This window comes from Pygocentrus nattereri, chromosome 18 (assembly GCF_015220715.1).
Source record: "Pygocentrus nattereri isolate fPygNat1 chromosome 18, fPygNat1.pri, whole genome shotgun sequence".
NCBI classification, from domain to species: Eukaryota; Metazoa; Chordata; class Actinopteri; order Characiformes; family Serrasalmidae; genus Pygocentrus; species Pygocentrus nattereri.
In genome coordinates this window covers 18,330,688-18,350,554 of record NC_051228.1, presented here as the reverse complement: position 1 = coordinate 18,350,554, position 19,867 = coordinate 18,330,688, and the positions used below count along the sequence as shown (strand labels likewise).

The 19,867-nt window shown below is 39.1% G+C and overlaps 1 protein-coding gene across 2 annotated transcripts in view; it reads left to right on the top strand.

The window, feature by feature from the left end:
• xpo7 (exportin 7) overlaps window positions 1-19,867 on the top strand; it is a 42,239-nt gene that overhangs the window by 1,511 nt on the left and 20,861 nt on the right. Inside the window, exons 2-7 of one of the 2 annotated variants that reach the window (XM_017719487.2) lie at window positions 11,945-12,091; window positions 13,159-13,252; window positions 13,686-13,852; window positions 16,545-16,610; window positions 17,799-17,903; window positions 19,489-19,654. In XM_017719487.2, the coding sequence (XP_017574976.1) occupies window positions 11,945-12,091; window positions 13,159-13,252; window positions 13,686-13,852; window positions 16,545-16,610; window positions 17,799-17,903; window positions 19,489-19,654 (745 nt within the window). Of the gene's footprint in view, window positions 1-11,944; window positions 12,092-13,158; window positions 13,253-13,685; window positions 13,853-16,544; window positions 16,638-17,798; window positions 17,904-19,488; window positions 19,655-19,867 lie in introns of both variants that reach the window. The other variant, XM_017719486.2, reaches the window with a different exon arrangement.

Below are 19,867 nucleotides of genomic sequence, written 5' to 3'. Positions count from 1 at the left end.
GTCTTCAGATAGTGTTAGCCTGATTAGCACTACTTTGGCTAACGTTAAAGGGGAATGCCACCGGTTTCTCAAAATTTCTTCCAGAATGTAGTAGTTGAGCTGTAAACCGAGTGGTTTAGTGTGGAAAGGTTCATTGTGGAGAATATGATTAATGTACGCTGGTGCTGATAGGAACCTGGGGTCCTGATGTTACAACACAAATACAAGTTAATAGCTAGCCATTTTGTTTATTCAATACCACCAGTGAACCCACGCGTGTCGTTTGTGTTTGTATGTGGTGATGATGGGAAAATAGTGAAAAAATGTTTTCTTTGGTCCCAGGCCGCCCTGCATATGTCCTTCTACTATGATTGGATTTTAAAGGCCAAAACCCCTCAAATAGGTTGTTTTGCAAAAGTTAAGACATCAGATTGCCATTTCATGTAATAGCTTTCAACAAGGGAGCTTTTAGAGGTGGATGTCTGGTTCCTATCAGCACCACTGTGAACAATTATGACTAGGTGTCTTAGTGATTCGCACCAAACATCTCTGAATGACTTTGTTCACATCTTAACCATTTAATTTTGCAGAGATTTTGAAAAGTAGGTGGAGTCCCATTTAGCAAGTGGATTATAAAGGAGCTTGGTTCACACAACTTGTAAGAGTTCATTTAATAAATCAAGAGTTTATTCAAAGGGAATGTGGCTGTTTTCTGTTTTTTTATTATTAGTTGCAACTTGATTAGCCAGATGTCGAGATTATTTAAAAACGTATGCTAATGTTCTGTGTACTTAAAAGTCCTAAGATTGTGTACTAGATATGTCCCTGAAGTATTTTTTGGAAGTGTATGAAGTCCCTTTGCAGCCTCCCTTGTCATCAGTTAGTCATCTAGAAGCCATCAGAAAGCTTGGTCTGTAGCACGCATTAATATTCTGAGAAGCATAAGTGTTCATTAATTTATAGTCAATTAACTTTATGGAAAGTTCCACCACTTTTAAACCCAGGCACAGTTGTAACAGTAATTGCCACGTCTTTCGCAGAACCGGTTCTAAGTTACAGCAGGCAGATAGGTGGCTTGCTGAAGATGGGACATGGTCCATCACTGCTGGGTTAAACCTGACTCTTAGATGTACAGTAAACATGAGCTTTCCTAATGTCGTTGTCCCGTTTCTTATTACCTCACGGGTGATAAGCATGCCATCCCATTTGCAGTAATAGATTATTCATTACCATCACTGCAAGAGACATGGCTGCCAGGCCTACAGGCTGGCTCAAAGGGGAATCCCACCAATTTTTAAAAATACTTAGACTATTTACAGTGATGGTGATGGTGAACCACAGATTGCAACAGAAATATAGCCATATTATTTACTATCAGAAACCACCGGTGAACCTACATGTGTCTTCTGAGTTTTCTATGGACTGTTGATGGTAAAATAGTTGAATAGTAAGTAAAGTAAGATGTTAAAATCTGAATAGTAAGATTTCACTGGGGACTATTTTGCCTCACTGCACCCTGCATATATCCCTCCACCATGAATAATGTCTGTCATCAGGCAGTGTACTCATACCATTTCATGTAATAACTTTCTGTGAGGGGCTTTTAGAGGTGGACGTCTGGTTCCTATCACCACCACTGTGAACAATTCTGACTCAGTACGTTTATCTAGAACGGAGCGTTTCACGTTGAACCATCCTGAACGACTCTGTTCAAGTCTGTTCAAGCCTGTCTCTTCCTTTTTATTTTGTGTTGAAACATTTTGCAGGTTTACTAGTGAAATATGTCCGCCTACAAGTTCTAAAGGGTCTGTTTGGAAATTAAATTACATAACTCAGCAGTATATAACACGGTTTATTGTGATGATTACCTGACTATAAAACTTATTTTAAGAAGTCATTGTTTACTGTGTGGGCATTCCATAGTTACATAGATGTATATTTGACTTATTTATATTTTATATTTATACAGTTTTAAGCAACCAAAACATTGATTTTGGCTAGCTATGACAACAAAACATTGAAATAATCACCTATATCTCGGTCTAACCTTGTAAGTCGTCTGCATTTTAGGCTGTTTAGGCAGTCTAATAGGTTGTGAACTTTTTAAAGTGTTTCTCTTGCTAATATCGGTGGGGTAAAAGTGTTCTCTTATCTTGTTCGCGCAGTTCCCTTCGAATGCAGCTTGAAGTTTTATCTTGTAGGGTACGAGGTGCATCTGGATCTGTGGGGTTCCTCCCTGTTCCTCACACGTGCTTCTTTGATTCCTCCTTATCATGCACTCGCATCAACCACATATGAAGGCTGGTGGGTTCACAGTGACGGTGTTCAGCACATACTGCGGTTTTGTGTGCTAGAAAGTGCTTCTTGTTACTTTTACATGAGCATGTTAATATTAAAAGAAAATCAACAGGAATTACAGCAGTGAGTGCCAGTTGCTAGTAATGGTGAAGTTGTTTTAATGGGGAAGTCCACCTTTTTTTTTTTCCCCCCAAAATTTGTGTGATTTGGTGGATGATCAGTCATTCAGAGTGGTTTTGATGTGTTCTTCTTTTTCCACTGAATGATGGTGGTGAAAAATGAGCCAGCATTACAGAGGTGCTGATAGAAATGAAGGGTCATGATCACAAATATGGTCTTTTTTTTTTTTTGTAAACAAAACATTTTATCATAAAAGCAGGAGAAATGCTAATTATGTAACAATGGATATGATATTAGGCTATGAAAGTCATGTCATTTTCCAGGTAAGGTGAACACAGCCACACGCCCTCCTCAACTGAGCAGCTGAAGCAAGAAAAGTCAGTGAAAGAGATTAAGTTGATCATGTTTAAACAACAGGAAATGTTCAGAGGCCGGCTGTCCCAGCCATATGTAAGTTGAAATCTAGGTCAGGTGTTACACCTGGGTATAGGTGTACACCTGGGTATAGGTGTAAGTTCAGGTTTACACATTAGTAAATTAAAACAATTTGCACCACACAAACTAGTTTGAGTGTTGAGCTTAGTAGTTACTCAATGTTTACACCTCCACCTGAGCAGGTGTAAGTGTTGGGAAACCAACGGAAGCTATGTAGAAAGAACTTTTTTGTTAACTAAGCTAAAAATGATAAATGCTATGTACTGTAATTTTACTTACAGTTCTTATTTCCATAGTTTTATTTCCAAACATAAAGTTGGGAATCCACAGCTTCATTTCCATAAGACTACAATAAGGCCCAATCCGATTTTCATATTTTTAGCCCTACCCCTTGTTTTTGAGTGTCCCCTTGCCCACTTGGAACTGAGTTACTGGGGTAGTGGTTTAAATCTTCTTCTATGAAATGGAACAACCCTCAAATGAAAAGAACATTACTTCATTAACAGGCTACTAGCAGTGCTCTTGAGGGCGAACCTGCCAGTCTGCAGTGACAGCAGGGGAGGGTAAAGTTCAGCCTCCACCTCACTGCTGGGCTTTAGTTACATTTAGGGAATCATATGGCTTCTAAGGGGGCAATTATTTATTGTCACCCACTTCTAATTTTTCAGTGATTATGGAACAAATTTCCCGTTCCACCTTCAATGGTCATCTGAGGCGCCAGATTGTAACTGCTGCACCATTTGAGGTGGAATAGGAAATTTAGCCAGCTACCGAGATCATACTTCTAGCGTTGTTTTGTTTTTGTTTTTTTTGTTTCTTTTCATGTTTTTTCCCGTGCTTGTTATGAAGAAAACGACCATGATACATTGAAATGACATTAAACTGAGATAATACAATGGTTATCGTCATTTTTTTTTTTTTTAATGGAGGTGAATCCCATTTATGGTTTTTATGTTTTTTTTGCAGCCGTCTCGTCAGGTTTTTCTTTTTTTCGCCCCCTCGTAACACTGTGCTTGGAATGTGGTTGAATAGCCAGAAACAGTTGTTTAAAAAGCTGCATATTTAGTTGTTGCAAAGAAAACACTGAAGAATAAACAGAGAAGCGGCAAGTTTTAATCAGTTCAACTTGTACGCACACGTGCTCTCTTATAATGGATTTCTGTTCCATGGCAGCGGGTTTATTGATCAGGTCGGATCGTATTATTGTAATGTTAAAGTGACGTACACGTTAGTTCGCTGTTTACTAGTTAAGACACAACTTAATGATTTGTAGCCGAACCAAATTTAGTAAAACGATAGTTTGAAACTAATATTAACAAAAGGTTTTACACACAGACTTAAGTACAAACTTGGCTAAAACCAGATCAGCCTAGATTTTAAAAGACTTATGTTTTATATCATCTGTCTAGTTGACGCATGTAGCAGTGCATCTGTCTCTTTGCATTTTTGAGACATTCTAGTTTATAAATGTGTTTGTACAAATCAAAAACTGGGATATTTTGGTCTAAAACATGCATACAGTTATGGTTAAATATGAAATGCGAACGTTGTGTTGTTGTTTTTAAGGGTGACATTGAGAAGGAAACAGACAGGATATTCTGGAGAAACATGATCCATAAACGGTCGTGCCTGGAGTTGAAAACCTAGTAGTAGAGAAACATTTTTAAAAGCGGAGTTTCCCTTTAGTTAAAGGGAGGCTGAACATCAAATGTACTTTCCCACCACTTAACTCGAATGTAGTCGATCAGCCACGGTGTGTTTATTATCTGAAATCTACGTCTTTAGTTTTAATGCTGGAGCTAATGAGGCTAATGTAGCTAGGAAGTAATGGAAGCTTATAATTAGCCAATTAGCACAACTGAATCATCAGATTCGTAGTAACCTCTGAAAGACTTGGGCCGCTCACAGAGAAACATACTCTTCCTGAATGAGCTGTAAATGTATTTCAGCCAGAATTGTTTTTGTTTGTTTGTTTGTTTATTCCTGCTACAGATGTAAGCGAAGCGTAAACAGTAGCTGCTACAGTCGCTGGACTCTGAGCGGTAATAGAGGTGTTAAATTACAGTGAAGTGCTCTGAGTACAGCATTAATCAGTCTGGTCACAGAATCGCGCTCTTTGTGAATGAACTGTAAACATATTTCAGTCTAGAACTGTACATTTGTTGTGGCCGTTATTCTTTTCTTTCTGCTGATCCTGGTTTTCTTTAGTTTTGGTCCGTGAGTGCACAAAGAGAACTGTTGGTGTCGGGAGGCGCGTTGCTGTTCAGCATGAGTCAGCTGTTTGTCCTGTGGGCCTCTCCGTGTACAATCAGCAGTGCTCTTGGTTTTGTTTCGCTGCAGACATATGGATTCGGGGTGGGCGATGTGGCGCAGATGTAGTATCGCGGTAACTGAAGACGTTATTTTGATGAAGGTGATATTTTGTTTTTTTGAGGTTTGCCAACAACATTTCAACATAGCAGCGAACAAGTAACGTTGCATAGGCACCTGAATGTAACTGCTGCTCTTTTTTGGGGGAGGTGTGTGTGTGTGTGTGTGTGTGTGTGTGAGCTTTTTGTTAGATGTTTACATTCAACCTTAAATAAAGCAGCGGTTACTTATTTAAAATACTGCACTTTTGTGTTGATGAATTCTCAAATTCATAGTATTGTGATGAAGCAGTGCTGCTTTGTGGCAACACAGCCAAGGCATTCAACACTTTTTTTTGGGGGGGGGGGGGGGGGTAGTAAAACTAAAAAGTTAATTAGTTTTAACTAATTTATAAAGTGTATTAAATAATACATTGAATTCTGTTGCCTTGATTTTGATTTTATTTGATTTGTTGCTGCAGTAAAGATTTATTGCTGTGTTACTACTGGTGCGTTTCAAACAGCATGCAAGCACGCCAAGTATTATGTCAGAACAGTGCAGTGCCATTAGAAGCAGCCTTATTAGTGCAGTAGGTGAGGTATAGAAGTGTGTGTGATCTGAAACCAAGCAAATGCAGATCCAGGGGCTGATTGTAGCTCTGCTGTGCTGCCACAAGCCAAGATTTAAGGAATGTCATGGTTAAGGATGCACTTACTCAGGTGAACTGTTGGTGGTGTCTTACTCGGCAGCTTCTTTTTCCAGATTCGCTCGGCAGATAAGGGGCGAGCGAGGGAGTGTTACTGCTGCGCCATTTAAGGTGGAACGGAAAATCTGAATAAGAAGCTAACTTGAGCTTAATTTTGTTTATTGTTTAAGAGCTTTGGTAGTTTTGGTAACCATGCTTCAGTTGTAAAATCCTACCAACTGCAATGTTCTGAACTCTGAAGATTGGGGCTGTCCTGAATACCATTGGGCTCACAGATCAGCTTTGTGCCATCAACCAGGCCCACTAGTCTCTCTTAGTGGCGAGCTGGGTGCAACGACAGTTAACTAGTCCCCAGCATTTCACAGAGGTGGTCTAAATTGAGGTACGATGGACATACATTGCAGCCCTAGTAAACGTCCAGTACAATGGGCTGCCACTTACAGATGCACTTGGAATACATGCTGTGTAACAACAGTCACTGCTGTAAGTGAACGTCAGGCGTCTGAGCTGAAATGGTCTTCATTTCCATATTTTAACAATGCAATTAAAAAGTATAAATATATTAGCGCAATGTTCTGACAATGTACTGTGGAGTCGCCATGCTGTGCTATAAGCAGTTTAGTTTTTTTAAAGAGAAGAAATGTTTGTTGGACTGTTAAGTTCATTTGTACAAGGACTTTTATGTTGAAGAGCCTGAATGTGGGTGGAGGGGTGGGTTTTCCAGAGCAGAGCAGAGGGCTGTGTTTCTTCCCGCTGTGTTTAGTGCTGCTTTCTAATGACAAATAAAGCTGCATTATGATTCGTAACCTTGAGTTGTCCAAGTTTCTCCTGAGAACCCCAAACATTACAGTGCTTTGCAGTTCACCTTTATTGATGGCCTACGTTTAGCCAAAAAAAACACACAGCGAATGAATATCTGAAAAGTTGTGTTCAGCCCTAGTTAAGATATGCAGCTTACCTGGATGTGGCCCACCAGGCAACTTAATCATCTCAAAGACTACATCTTTATGTTTTTGTGGTCATTCTGGTTTGTTTTTCAGGTTGGAGCTGCTGTAGTGATATGATATATCTCTAGAACATTAACATAAAGTGTTTTTGACTCCTTATTTTTGCTGTTTCAAAAAATGTTTCCAATTGAGACCCCAGTGTATCATATCAAATTAAGAATTTACACCCGCTAACTACTGCATATTACATTTATTACTGCTAACACTGCCCTACAGTGACACTGAGACTAGAGTAGAAATGTCATTGTCTCCCTCCGCTGGACGATATTCCATATGCTGTTCATTGCTGTCGTATATATGCCTGATATTAAAATCACTCAAATCATTACTGATTTCTGAAGCGCTAATTGAGACGTAGAAGAAATGGCTTTTAAAGGCATTAGTGATGAAGTTACGACCCGATACATCTGCGAAGTCTTTCAGGGCGAGAAAGACGAAGCTCAAGTAGGCTGATGGCTCTGTGTGAGCTGATGGAGCGCACATGCTGAGTCATCCATTACAGCATCCATTAACGTGTCTTTCATCAGAACTCAGATAGTGGAGCCAGACGGCCGATTTCTCCAGATCGCGGCTTACGGCGGGCTGTGCAGCGATGGAGAAGGCTCGGCACGGTTTCGTGTTGACGGCATCATGTGGGCAAATACAAATGAGGAAAAACACAAGTCTTATCACTTTGACGTTGAGATGAACTTAACAGTATCTCAGTCAGTTTTACATGATAAGTTTCCAGCATCTCTCTATCCCTCACAATTAAACAGGCTGCTTTTGTTATTGTGCATTTAAGACTGATTTATGAAAATGAGCTCTGTTCTGATTTGGTCGAGTATTGGTCCTCATTCAGAAAGTCCAGGCTGAAACACTCCTTTTAAAGCCACCCACTTTTTCAACAGTTCTGGTTCCAGAAGTAATTTATTTTCTCCAAAGAGGTTTCCAAAAATCCTTTAATGCTTAAGAGATTTAAGCTCTGAATCAAACCAATCAGCTACCAGATAAATTATGACATTTATAAAAGTTAAATCGGAGCAAAAAAAAGATTAGGATAAATAAAGAAGTGAAGGTACAAGATGATGTGCTTAACCTGTTTAATATCGAGAGGAACTACATATTATGGTTTAGTTATTATTAGTATTATCGTTATATTGTACAATTCTTAGTGTATGTACATAGACTGTTTGAATTGTATCTTTATAGTTTTAACAGGCTGTTTATCTTTGCTATCATAGTTGTGGCACAGTGAACCTTACGAAATAGCTTTTTTTTATCTTCTAAGAATTATATTAATCCTTATATGGCCTTACGTCTTATTTAACTTATTGAACTGGGTTTAAAGGACAAATATAATTACTGAAAGGGAACCTCAGGGGTGGAGAAAATTTAATTCTGCATTAATGTGTGAAGTAAAGTCTTTAGTGTTTAGTCTTTAACATATGTGCTTGTTATCTGTGGTTAGACTACATGCTGTTCTGCTGCCAGACCGCACAGTTTGAATCTCTGTGTTAACAGCAACACCTCAGGAGCAGAATTACAGAAACATCCTAACTCTGAAATGTGATGTTTAGTCTACATAACGACTTCATTCAAGACTGAATTTAGGACAGTAGCTGTTACAGAAAAACAGTTCCCAACTTAATAATCTTATCATTAACTCCAGATCAGAAAACAGTATCACACAAACATCCTAACTAGCCTGAATCTCCTAAATACTGTCCTAACTTTGGGATAAACCCCAACGGTGTCATAACTTCTGTTTAAGCGTCCGTTTTTATCGTTTCTAGGCAGCATAGTTCACTACTAGCTTAATGGTGCTACATTTATTTATAGTGTAAAACGCTGCTTTCACTGATGTTTTTTTTTTTTTCCTAACTCTGCGTTTAAAAAATCTCAGACACTGCAGGTACGATTTCCACCATCTCATCTTATTACCTTCAAATGTTGTTGTTAAACTATTACAGTGATGGTGGTGAATAATGAGGAGACAGAGTTGAACGTGCGTGTTTATTAGGAGGAATAACGTTAGGGCGCTCGGCTAAAGCGTTTGGGAAATGGAGACTGAAACTGGGAAGCGGCGACGCTCTGATAAACAGGTGGCGCTCTGAGTATTCACGACTTAGTTTATCATGCTTTAGTTTTGTTTGACTGTTTTTACATCTAACGGCTAACTGACTTGATTATCTTGATTGTGTTTGTTTAAGCTGTGTGTGTATGGTCGGTTGCTAGGTAGCAGGCATGACAGTTGATTGTCAACTTTGAGCGAGTAAGTTAAGATTTCCTAACTGGAGATAAGATGCTATAAGATAAGATTCCTAACTTAAGATCAGATTTGCTTCTGTAGTATGAATTTGTGAAAAGTCTTATCTTGACCTGTCAGATCTTAAGACCAAAAAGAATCATGGTAAGTGTTGGCTGGATAAAATATCAGTGGTAAAAATCTAATTTTCTGTGGCAGTTATGGATGGGATTTTTACTTACTGAGTCAGACTGTAACTACTGTGTTAATGGGTGGGGCTAAACTGCTGTCAAACATTGACCCTTGTGAGTTGAAAGTGCTTTGATACATTTTTATAGCCTTCTCCTGCTTTGTAGGCATCTAGTAGTTTCATTTTCAGATCCTCAGCCAACAGCTTAGAGCAGCTCCTGGTTGTTGGGTGCAGAGTTTTGAAGAGTCAGATCATTTATTCTGGAATTGTCATCCACTCTAAGTTCCCAGTGATGGTTCTTGGCCTGCCTAACCAGCTATAACAAGTCGATTAAAGCCTAACATGTTAACTAAGTCCATATTACAAAAACCTCGTCTTTTTCTGTCTGAAGTTAAGATCTGAAATGTCAACATAAGATTTTTCTCAAAGCCATATTACAGAAGCAAGTCTGATCTTCATTTAGGAACTCTATGCCATCCTACAGCATCTTCTCTCCAGTGAGGAAATCTTAACCTACTTGATCAAAGTCAACAATCAACTGTCATGTCAGTTGCCTAGCAACCGAGCGCACACACACACACACACACACACACACACACACACACACACACACACACACACACACAGCTAAAACATAAACACAATCAAAACAATGTTTAAAATGTAAGTTACAGCTGCGGCCACTGATATAAAAAAAGTCAAAACAAAACTAAAGTATAATAAACTGTAAGTTGTGAATACTCTGAGAGCGCCACCTGCTGCTTATCAGTGCATCGCCACTTCAGTTTGTCTCCATTTCCCGAACGCTTTAACCGAGCTCGTTAACGTTATTCCTCCTAATAAACACACTGAAGGTAATACGAGGGGACAGTGGAGATCTGAGTCTGCAGTGTCTGAGATTTTTTAAAGTGCAGAGTTAGAAAATAAAACCATCTCACAGTGAAAGCAGCGTTTTACAGTATAAATAAATGTAGTGCCATTATGCTGGTACTGAACTATGCTGCCTCACACAGCTGCCTAAAAGTGATAGAAATGGACGCTCAGAAGTTATGACAGTATTTAGGAGATTTAGTCTAGTTAGGATGCTTGTGTGATACTGTTTTCTGATCTGGAGTTAAGGATAAGATTATGAAGTTAGGAACTGTTATTCTGTAACAGCTACTGTCCTAAACTTAGTCTGTACTGAATTCGTCATGAAGACTAAACAGATCAGATTTCAGAATTAAGATGTTTCTGTAATATGTAATAATAGATCTATACGTTCTAACATAAGAAGGTGCTAGAACATTAATGGGGTTAAAGACAGACAAAAGGACCTTAAATTGTATTCTGTATTGAACAGGAAGCCAGTGAAGTGCTGCCTGGTACTGGAGTGCTTGAACAGTGCATTACACTAATCTAAACGTGAGAAAGTGAAAGTGCGAGATGTCTTAGGGCTGAATGATTTGGGTAAAATATCTAATTATGATTTTTTTTGGCATAATATTGCAACTGTAATTTAAATATTCAGTAAATTAAGGTTCAGGCTGTCTTTTGTCCACTTTTTCTGGCTTGAGGCTTGACCTTGAATGCCACGTGCCAGTCTGGCAGTAAGTTGTCGTGATGTCAGAACACATTGGACGTTTGGTCTAACTCCTCTACAGGCAGTTCACAAGCTGTGTTATTAGGTTAAATTTCCCCACTTAAAACTTGAGACATTTTTGATAATGTAATGAAAAAAATCACAGAACTGAAAATTGCACTGTGTGAAATTGAGATTGATATTAAAAAACAATTCTTCATTTTTTTTAATAAGAACCATTTTTAACAACTAAAATAAATCTGAAATATTTGTATTGTTCAAGATGCTGAACAAAAACTGAAGAACATCTAGATCAACCAGCCACAATTTGTTTTCTAACACTAGCCCAGCATATTTGCATTAAAAAGAGCACCTTTAATGACGAACAAACTGCTGTGCGTCTGATTCATATACCTCCTGTATAACGTGAAAGGTGGAGATTTGAGCTCGAAGTCGTGCAGATGTTTCGACTATAAAACGACAGCGTTCAGCAGCTCCTCAGCCAATGGCTGTGCTTGTGGGCGGAATTTGAGGTTTCTGTCCAAACTTTATAATGTTAAAATGATGACTGGAAGCAATAATGGGGAAAATATCAAAAGATCTTAGTGTTTTTGAGAGAGTAGAATATATATATATATATATACACACACACACACACACTATTCTTGCAGTGGATGAGAAGTCATAGGTGGGAGCTAGTAGTACAAAAAAAAACAGTGTAATGTCTTAAAATGGATCATGTAGTAGTTGAAGTGTTTGTTTATATTAATGATTAATGTTCCAGATTGCCATAAGCACAAATAAGTATTGTTATTTTCTGTTTGTGTTCTGGTATTATAGGCAGTATTTATAATCATTTTGTTTTATCTGCAAATCAAGTGTCTTTTGAGTAAATTAGTTCTTTTAAATGCTCACACAGAAACGACAGAGGAACCTGATGAGAAACAAAACTGTCTTATGATCAGACTTGACTGTTTGCAGCATTGATTAATAAGGTCTCTTATGATGCTTTGATACATTTCTGTGTCTCTGTGGTGATGTGTAAAGCCCTGTTTTTGTGTGTGTCCTGCAGAGCCTAGCCCAGCTAGAGATCCTGTGCAAGCAGCTGTATGAGACGACAGATACCAGCACGCGTCTGCAAGCTGAGAAAGCTCTAGTGGAATTCACCAACAGCCCGGACTGCCTCAGCAAGTGCCAGCTGCTGCTGGAGAGAGGAAGCGTAAGTGCTATAGTAAATACAGTCTTATCCAGTACAGTTCCTATGTAGAGCCCAAAGCTTCATTACTTTTACATTAGATTAGGCCTGATTCATTCACTCAGCACTGAAGTCACAGTGTACAGTAGGAAAAGTCTGTAGAAGTTGCATTTTGTTATAACAGGACATTCGTGCTTTCAGTAAACATGCGTGCTGTAATATAATGATTCAGATCCGCAGTTTACTTCTTTGTAAAGGCTTCTTTCGCCCTGAAATGCGTAAGAAAATTGTTTTAGCAGATTTTGTAGGGCAAAAAACTTTTTACCATGACTGCAAATTAATTATTTAGGAGCATAGATATTTTTGTTCCTATTTATAAACTGTCAGTCGTTTTAAAAAAAATTGTCTGTTATAATGCACTTTATTTGTAAATACTCCCCAAACTGGTGAAAATTCACTGCCTGTCTGAGCCTCCTATACAAAATAGTGCTGCACCAATACAGTATATTGCCACCAAAAGGGGCCACATTATTGAAAAAATACATTTTCCTTGCTTATTTTTTATTTAAGAAATGGCAGAGTAATTTGAGGTAGGATATAAAGTGAAATGTACCATGTTCCATTGGTTTGGTGATGCCTCAGAAACCAGCACATTTACATATATTCACAGAGTCAAGTCAGTTTAGCCCTGCCCACTCACACTGAAGTTATATGGAGTGTTTCAGTTCAGACTGCTTTTTAAATCAGGCACACTTCCGGGCAGCCAATCTGAACAGAGTTCATTTATGTATATCAGTATCAAAGGTACAGGAACAAAAAGTCAAAAATAATATGAATTCTGACTGTTTTTGGTACAAACGTCATGTGCGTTTGATCAGAGTTACAATCAGTATCAGAGCTTGTACTGATATCAGAGGGAAAAATGCCATTCGTGCATCCCTATTACTGTCTAAAGTATTATTTGCTTTGTTGTAACCATAGTCGGGTGTTTCTGTGTCAGGTTAGAGCAGAAATATAGAAACATTAGGTTTGCTCTAGTGCAATCGAGTCTCTAACACCCCTCTCATGTTTGTTTATTTGTTTCTTTACAGTCCTCTTATTCCCAGCTGCTAGCAGCCACGTGTCTCTCTAAGCTCGTTTCTCGTACAAGCAACCCTCTGCCCCTGGAGCAGCGCATCGACATCCGTAAGAGACGTTGTGTTTTGATGTTTAACACATGCAGCTCTAATAGTAAATCGCAGCGAGTTGCAGGTCAAATTTTTTTAGCAATTGCAGCAACAAAGAACCACAAAAGTAACACCATTTAACCACATTTAAATCATGATGGCTGACACTGGTTTAACCTTTCACAAATGCTGCTTTCAATGAACTGTTTGTTTAAAAATCTAATTTAAACAGAGATAATACTGAATAATCAGACTGAACAATTTATAATAGATATTGTGTCTATAGTAAATACTGGATAATTTATATTAGGTACTGAATAATTCATAGTAAATACTGAACACCGTTTGAGGCCAGTTGTGTAAATCGTGTAATTTAAACTAGAAGTTCTCAGAGAACTAGAAGTTCTCAATATTTGCTTTTCTTTGACTAAGATTTGTTTTTGGTTCATTAGGAAATTACGTTCTAAACTATTTGGCAACCCGGCCGAAGCTCGCTGCTTTCGTGACTCAAGCCTTGATCCAGCTGTACGCCAGAATCACCAAACTCGGCTGGTTTGACTGCCAGAAGGAGGACTATGTCTTCAGGAATGTCATCGTTGACGTCACCAGATTCCTGCAGGTACGGCTGCTTTGGGGTGGAGGATGTAACTGCAGGGAATCTGGACCGTTTTGTACTAACAGTGTGTTTTTCAATTTGTGACTAAGGCTACATTTACACAGCAGGTAAAAGTGTCTCAAATCAGATTTTTTTTGTTTGTTTGCCTGTTCACACTATCTTTTAAGATTAAGTGACTTACTAATATGTGGGACTTATTAGTCCCACAACAGGGACATTTCACCTCTTCATTTAACCCATCCATGAAGTGAAACACCACATACACTCTAGTGAGCACACACACACACACTAGGGGGCTGTGAGCACACTTGCCCGGAGCGGTGGGCAGCCCAATCCGCAGCACCCAGGGAGCAGCTTGAGCAGTGTCTTGCTCAAGGGCACCTCAGTCATGTGCTGTCGGCTCTGGGGATCGAACCGGCGACCTTCCGGTCACGAGGCTCGTTCACTAACCTCCAGCCCATGACTGCCCCCAGTCAAATATGATCTGTATGCAGCGTCAGTCTGAACAGATCCGCTCCCAAAAGAACAATGTGCAAAAGAACAATGCTTCACATGGCTCGTCCAGAGGTAAACAATCATGATGACTAGCAAACACTAGTGGCTCCCAGTTTTGTCTTCGCCAGCATCTCAGAAGCTTTTTTTCATTCGAAACTTTTTCAAACACGGAGTGTACAGAAACATCAGCCTACATTTTTATGAGTCTCAGCAGCGCGAAATGATGACGAATGTCGAGTTGGACTGACGTAAAAGTCGCATGAATTCCGATCTAGCTGTTCAGACTGAGTTGCTTTGCCGCAGATCGGATACGGATCGGATTTCAGTACCACATATGAAAGCGTCCCAAATCAGAGTTGAAAATGTCAGGTTCAGTGCGTTTTTTTGCCGTTCACGCTGACACACAAATGACAAAGATGAGTCACATATGAGGAAGATGATCGGATTTGGGCCACTTTTACCTGCTGTGTAAACGTAGCCTAAATGTTGGGTTTAGTTGCTTCATTATGCAGTTTGAGGCTCATATTAATCCAATAACTTTTCGTTCGTAGACAAAAGTCATTTTCAGTTTTCCTTTTCTCTCAGCTCATTAAGTTGGTATCTGCCTGACTGGTTGTTGTGGTTCCTGGATGGATCAATTCAGGTCATTTTACTCTCCAGTTAAAGACCATCTACACTTTTTCTTCTGTTATCTATAGTTTTTGTTGTGGTGTTATTCTGAACTGGCAGAGACAGAATGATGTTGGTCTTTGCTGTTGGGAGATTTTTGAAAATGCTTTTCTCTGCTGGTTTCATCAGTTCAGTTGGAGTTGGTTTAGACCACATTTGAAGCCAGATCTGCCAAAGTAGTGATCAGAATTAGCAATAGGAAAAACATGCTGCGTCAATTCTCCCGCTGCTCCCAAGTCTCAGACAAAACTCCCAGCAAGCAGCTTATTTAAGCTTTTCTAAATTGAACAGTGCTTGCGATGAAGGTTTATTACTCCACAGTTTGTAGCGTAGACGTCGGTTCCTACTTGTTAGCCGCCTCCTGCAGGATCTTGCTGTAAGCCAGAACTTTAATTGGAAAGTGAACAGGGTCACTGTGAATAATAGTTGCTTGCTTCTCTGTTTCAGCTCCATTAACAATTCCAGCATTTCGAAACAGAAAATATTACAGCTCAGCTCATAACATGGAGGAGGACGGAATTTAACATTGGCTAACTGGCTCAATAGCACAACTATCGCCACGGCCCAAATCACATGCTTCTGTTTTTCACACACTACACCAATGAGTGCACTTCTACTGGTTTATGTGCTATTTTTACACACGGTTTAGTGTGCTATTATGCGGTTTGGGACACAGCGTGTCTTACCGAAATGAATCTGCTTCAGGTTTCCTCTTCAGATGCAGACACATGTAAATATTTAAAATTTATTTTATAATTTTTACATTTATGCTTTTTCCAAAGTCATCATGTAGTAGTGATGGTTATCATGTTAAATAATTATCTCAATATTGACCAAAAGAATCATGATGTTTGTCATGATCGAGCAGCCCTGACAGCTGTTTATGCAGTTTTTACTCACTGTTCAGAAAGCAGCCAAGGCTTGACATCAGATACAGTCACCACTGTCAATCATTTTGGGTTATGATGCGGTTCTGAGCAGCTGTTCAGAGTTTTTGGAACATTTTTCAGCTATTAATGTGTTCATTTATATCTCATTTTTTAATATAACACTGAATATAACACACATGTCCGCACCGTACTTTATCCCCTTATGTTAATATGAACGATAATTACAAACTCAGTTGCTTATGTTTTTATAGCTGCTCATAAACTGTACACAAAAGTATTTTCAGATGCTTTACTGGATTTAAAAAATAGGAATGTCGTATATTTTATTGGAATGTCAATTCTAGTTCAAGAATTTTATTTGGGAAATTAATTTGATAAGAATTTCATTCTTGAATTTCTACAGTTTCTACTTCTGGATTTCCTAATTTCCAATTTTTAATTGTTAAAATTGTATTCATTTATTTATTTTTAAAAACAAGCCTTAAAAGTTGCTTAATGTGTCATTTTGGAGTCATTTGTACTTTTATCTGCAGCTAATTTGGAGTTTATATTGAAAACATTGTTTCCAGAGTATGGAATGTGATTGTATTGTATTCTGTGTTCAGTTTTTCACTGCTGTGCTGTATCTGTTGCTGTTACAGGACAGTGTTGAGCACTGCATCATAGGAGTCACCATTCTGTCCCAGTTAACCAATGAGATTAACCAAGTAAGTTCCTCCACGCTCTTCCACGATGTAAGTGTCTATTTTTCTCTCTTATCTACTGAGTGTGAGCACTGCGGGGGGGTTTGCTGTGCGCTGCTTAGCGGGTAAGACTCTCTCAAACCACCCAAAGTGTTTCTTTGAGCAGTTAAAAACAAATAAACGATTGAATATTAAAGGAACAGGTATGTGGTGTTCATCTTAATCTCTACCTGCTTAGAAAAGAATTGACTGCGTGATGACGCTAAGCTCACATACAGTAGAAGCAGATGCTTCGGGTTCAGACTAACGACGTATTATCCAATGACTGCTATAATTTATGGATCTGAAATGATACAATTTCATTTTTCCTTTTTATTTACACAGAACAATAAAATTATTTTGGCATGAGAGCAATGATGTGTTGACCCTTAGTATTTATTTTATCCTTTTAAAAGGGCTTAAGGCGTTAATACCACACAAACACTTCTATACTGGTGTATATATACTGTGTGCAGATGTTTGGGCGTCCCTTGTCAAATTCCATGTTCTTGTTGATGTTCTGAGTGTAAATAAGTGGCCCATCCTCTACAGAGACACTGCACATTTTAATGCACAATTACGGTTTATTTACTGAAGTTAATGCATTGTGGTAAAAATAACAGAAAATGTTCCCAGATATGTTAAACTTAGTAAATACACTGAAATTTTTTGTCAATTTGTTGTATATTTATGTTGTCTGTAGAGGGTGTGGTAAGGTCCCCCCCCCCCCCCGCCCTCTCTCTCCCCACTTAGAAAATCAACAAAATGTCATTTGACCAGGGTTGCTCAAACTTTTGTGCATGACTGTACAAAATGGATAGAGAAAAAGTTCTGCTTATCAATCTTGTGGGTGGTGTTCATACTTATTAATCGGTACATGGTCCCAGCTGTGCTGTTTGGTGTGTCTGTCGTTATGATTTATTATTATTATTAGTATTATTATTATTATTATTATTATTTCATATTACTTTTTGTAAAGTAACAAATGTAAAATCTTTGTTTGTAAATTTGCTGAGCAAAACCATTTGAGCTTTGCCTTTAATGTGGCAGCTTTGCAGACTCACCCAGATAACTGACTCCTGTGTGTCACATGATCTTTAAATATACTTCATTGTGTGAAGGAGTGAAAATCTGTGCTGTTCTGATCATCCACTTACTTTTCGCTCGATTCAGGCAGATACGACGCATCCGCTTACAAAACACAGGAAGATTGCATCGTCCTTCAGAGATTCCTCTCTGTTTGACATCTTCACACTTTCCTGCAATCTCCTCAAACAGGTAAGCATCATCTACAACCAGTCGACCCTACAGCCAGTTACGCTGCTGACGTGATTACGCAGCCCTCTCGGTGAAGGTGGAGGCTGATTTGATGGAGCGCAGTGTGTTTTAGGTGCTAAAGGTCACAGACGAGGTTTAGACACACGTTATTGATGTAGTGATTAAAGTGAAAGTTCAGAATAAAGTCAAATTTACAAGACTTTTCTCTCCTTTTACCTCAGTTGTGGTCAATCAGCCATGACGTCTTTGTGTTGGGAGTTACAAGGCTAGTGCAGCTAATAAGCAGCACAAGCCTATAGCCCAGCAGGGAATTAGTTAGCTAGCTGCTTAGCTAAACATGCTAGTTTGTTAGTTAATTTGTCGGTCGGTCTGTGGGTCGGTCTGTGGGTCGGTCTGTGGGTCGGTCTGTGGGTCGGTCTGTGGGTCGGTCTGTGGGTCGGTCGGTCAAGCTGTCTGGCTACTTAGCTAGGTAGTTTCTAGGTAGTTAGCTTCTTAGCTAGCTACTTAGCTAGTTAGTCTGTTAGCTAGTTACTAACCTTCTGGCTATTTAACCTTCTCAGCTAGGTAGTGTGTTAATTTGTTAGATAGTGAGCTAGCTTGCTTGTTAGCTTCTTAGCTTGCTTGTTAGCTTCTTAGCTAGTTTAGTTTGTTTGCTAGTTGGTTAGTTGGCTACCAAGCTGGCAAGCCAACTACTTAGTTAGTTTGTTTGTTTATTTCTTTTGTCTCTGAGGAGGACGTTAGCATGGCCAAACAAGAGTATGGACAAAATTCAGCCCTCAAGACGTCTGTTAGTGTGCCACGTGATGAATGTATAGGAATAGGCAATGAACTTATTTATTTGAGCTGTAAGTGTTTATTTGCTTAAAAAGCAAAAACAGTAATATTACAAAACATTAATATAGTAAATATTTTTTTTTGTTTGTCAATTATTTTCTATAAATAGAATTAGAATCATTCATGTACCAACTATACAAGTGATGTCTTCAGAAATGAAGCTTTTTCCAGTTATTGGTTTGAATGTTCTAGTTTGATACTTGCTGAGATGTCGATATTTTAGTTAATAAATTGTGTAATGTTATAGGCTAAACTAACAGTTACAACCCATGAGATTTGAATTACTTTCTTTTAAATAGTGATTTAGATATAAAAACAGTTACTCTGCTCTCGAGCGACGCATCCGTCTAAACTTTGGCTCTATCATCAGGAGATCGGGAGTTTGATCCCTGGTGATGCTACACCCGCTCGTAGCCGGGAGTCCTACAGAGCAGAATTGGCCTCGCGTTCTCTGGGTGTATGGGATGGGACCCCCTTCTTCGCAATACTAGTCAGCGCAGACGTCTGTTAGCTGATGTAACGGATCTGGGTGTTTGGCGCTTTCCTCCCAGCGTGTTTAGCTGTCCAGTGACGTTGCGTAAGCGGCAGTTTAAAAAGAAGCGGTGGAGCTTCACAGGTCTCAGAGGAAGCCTGTGCTAGCCTTCATCCTCCTATCGTTGATAGCATCGTGTGAATGGAGGTGTCCTAACCAGCGGCTGGAATTGGAGACAACTAAATCTGTCTGTCTGTCTGTCTGTCTGTCTGTCTGTAGGCGTCAGGCAAGAACCTGAACCTGAATGATGAAGGTCAGCACGGTTTGCTGATGCAGCTGTTGAAGCTCGCCCACAACTGCCTCAACTTCGACTTCATTGGCACGTCCACTGATGAGTCCTCAGACGACCTGTGCACCGTCCAGATCCCCACCAGCTGGAGATCAGGTGACCTACCTCTGTGATCTGGTTGTCTCGTGTAATGCGCTTCTTTGGGTAGTGAAATGATGCATGTAATCATTTAATTAATAGAAGACCTTTAAGCAGTGAAAATGGGTCCATGAGTCTACATTGTATTTATGCTTGTTTAGAAACAGTGAAGTAGAAGGTGTTGGTTTGCTGGTAGTTGATGAGTAATGATGCCTGTTTTTCTTCATCTTA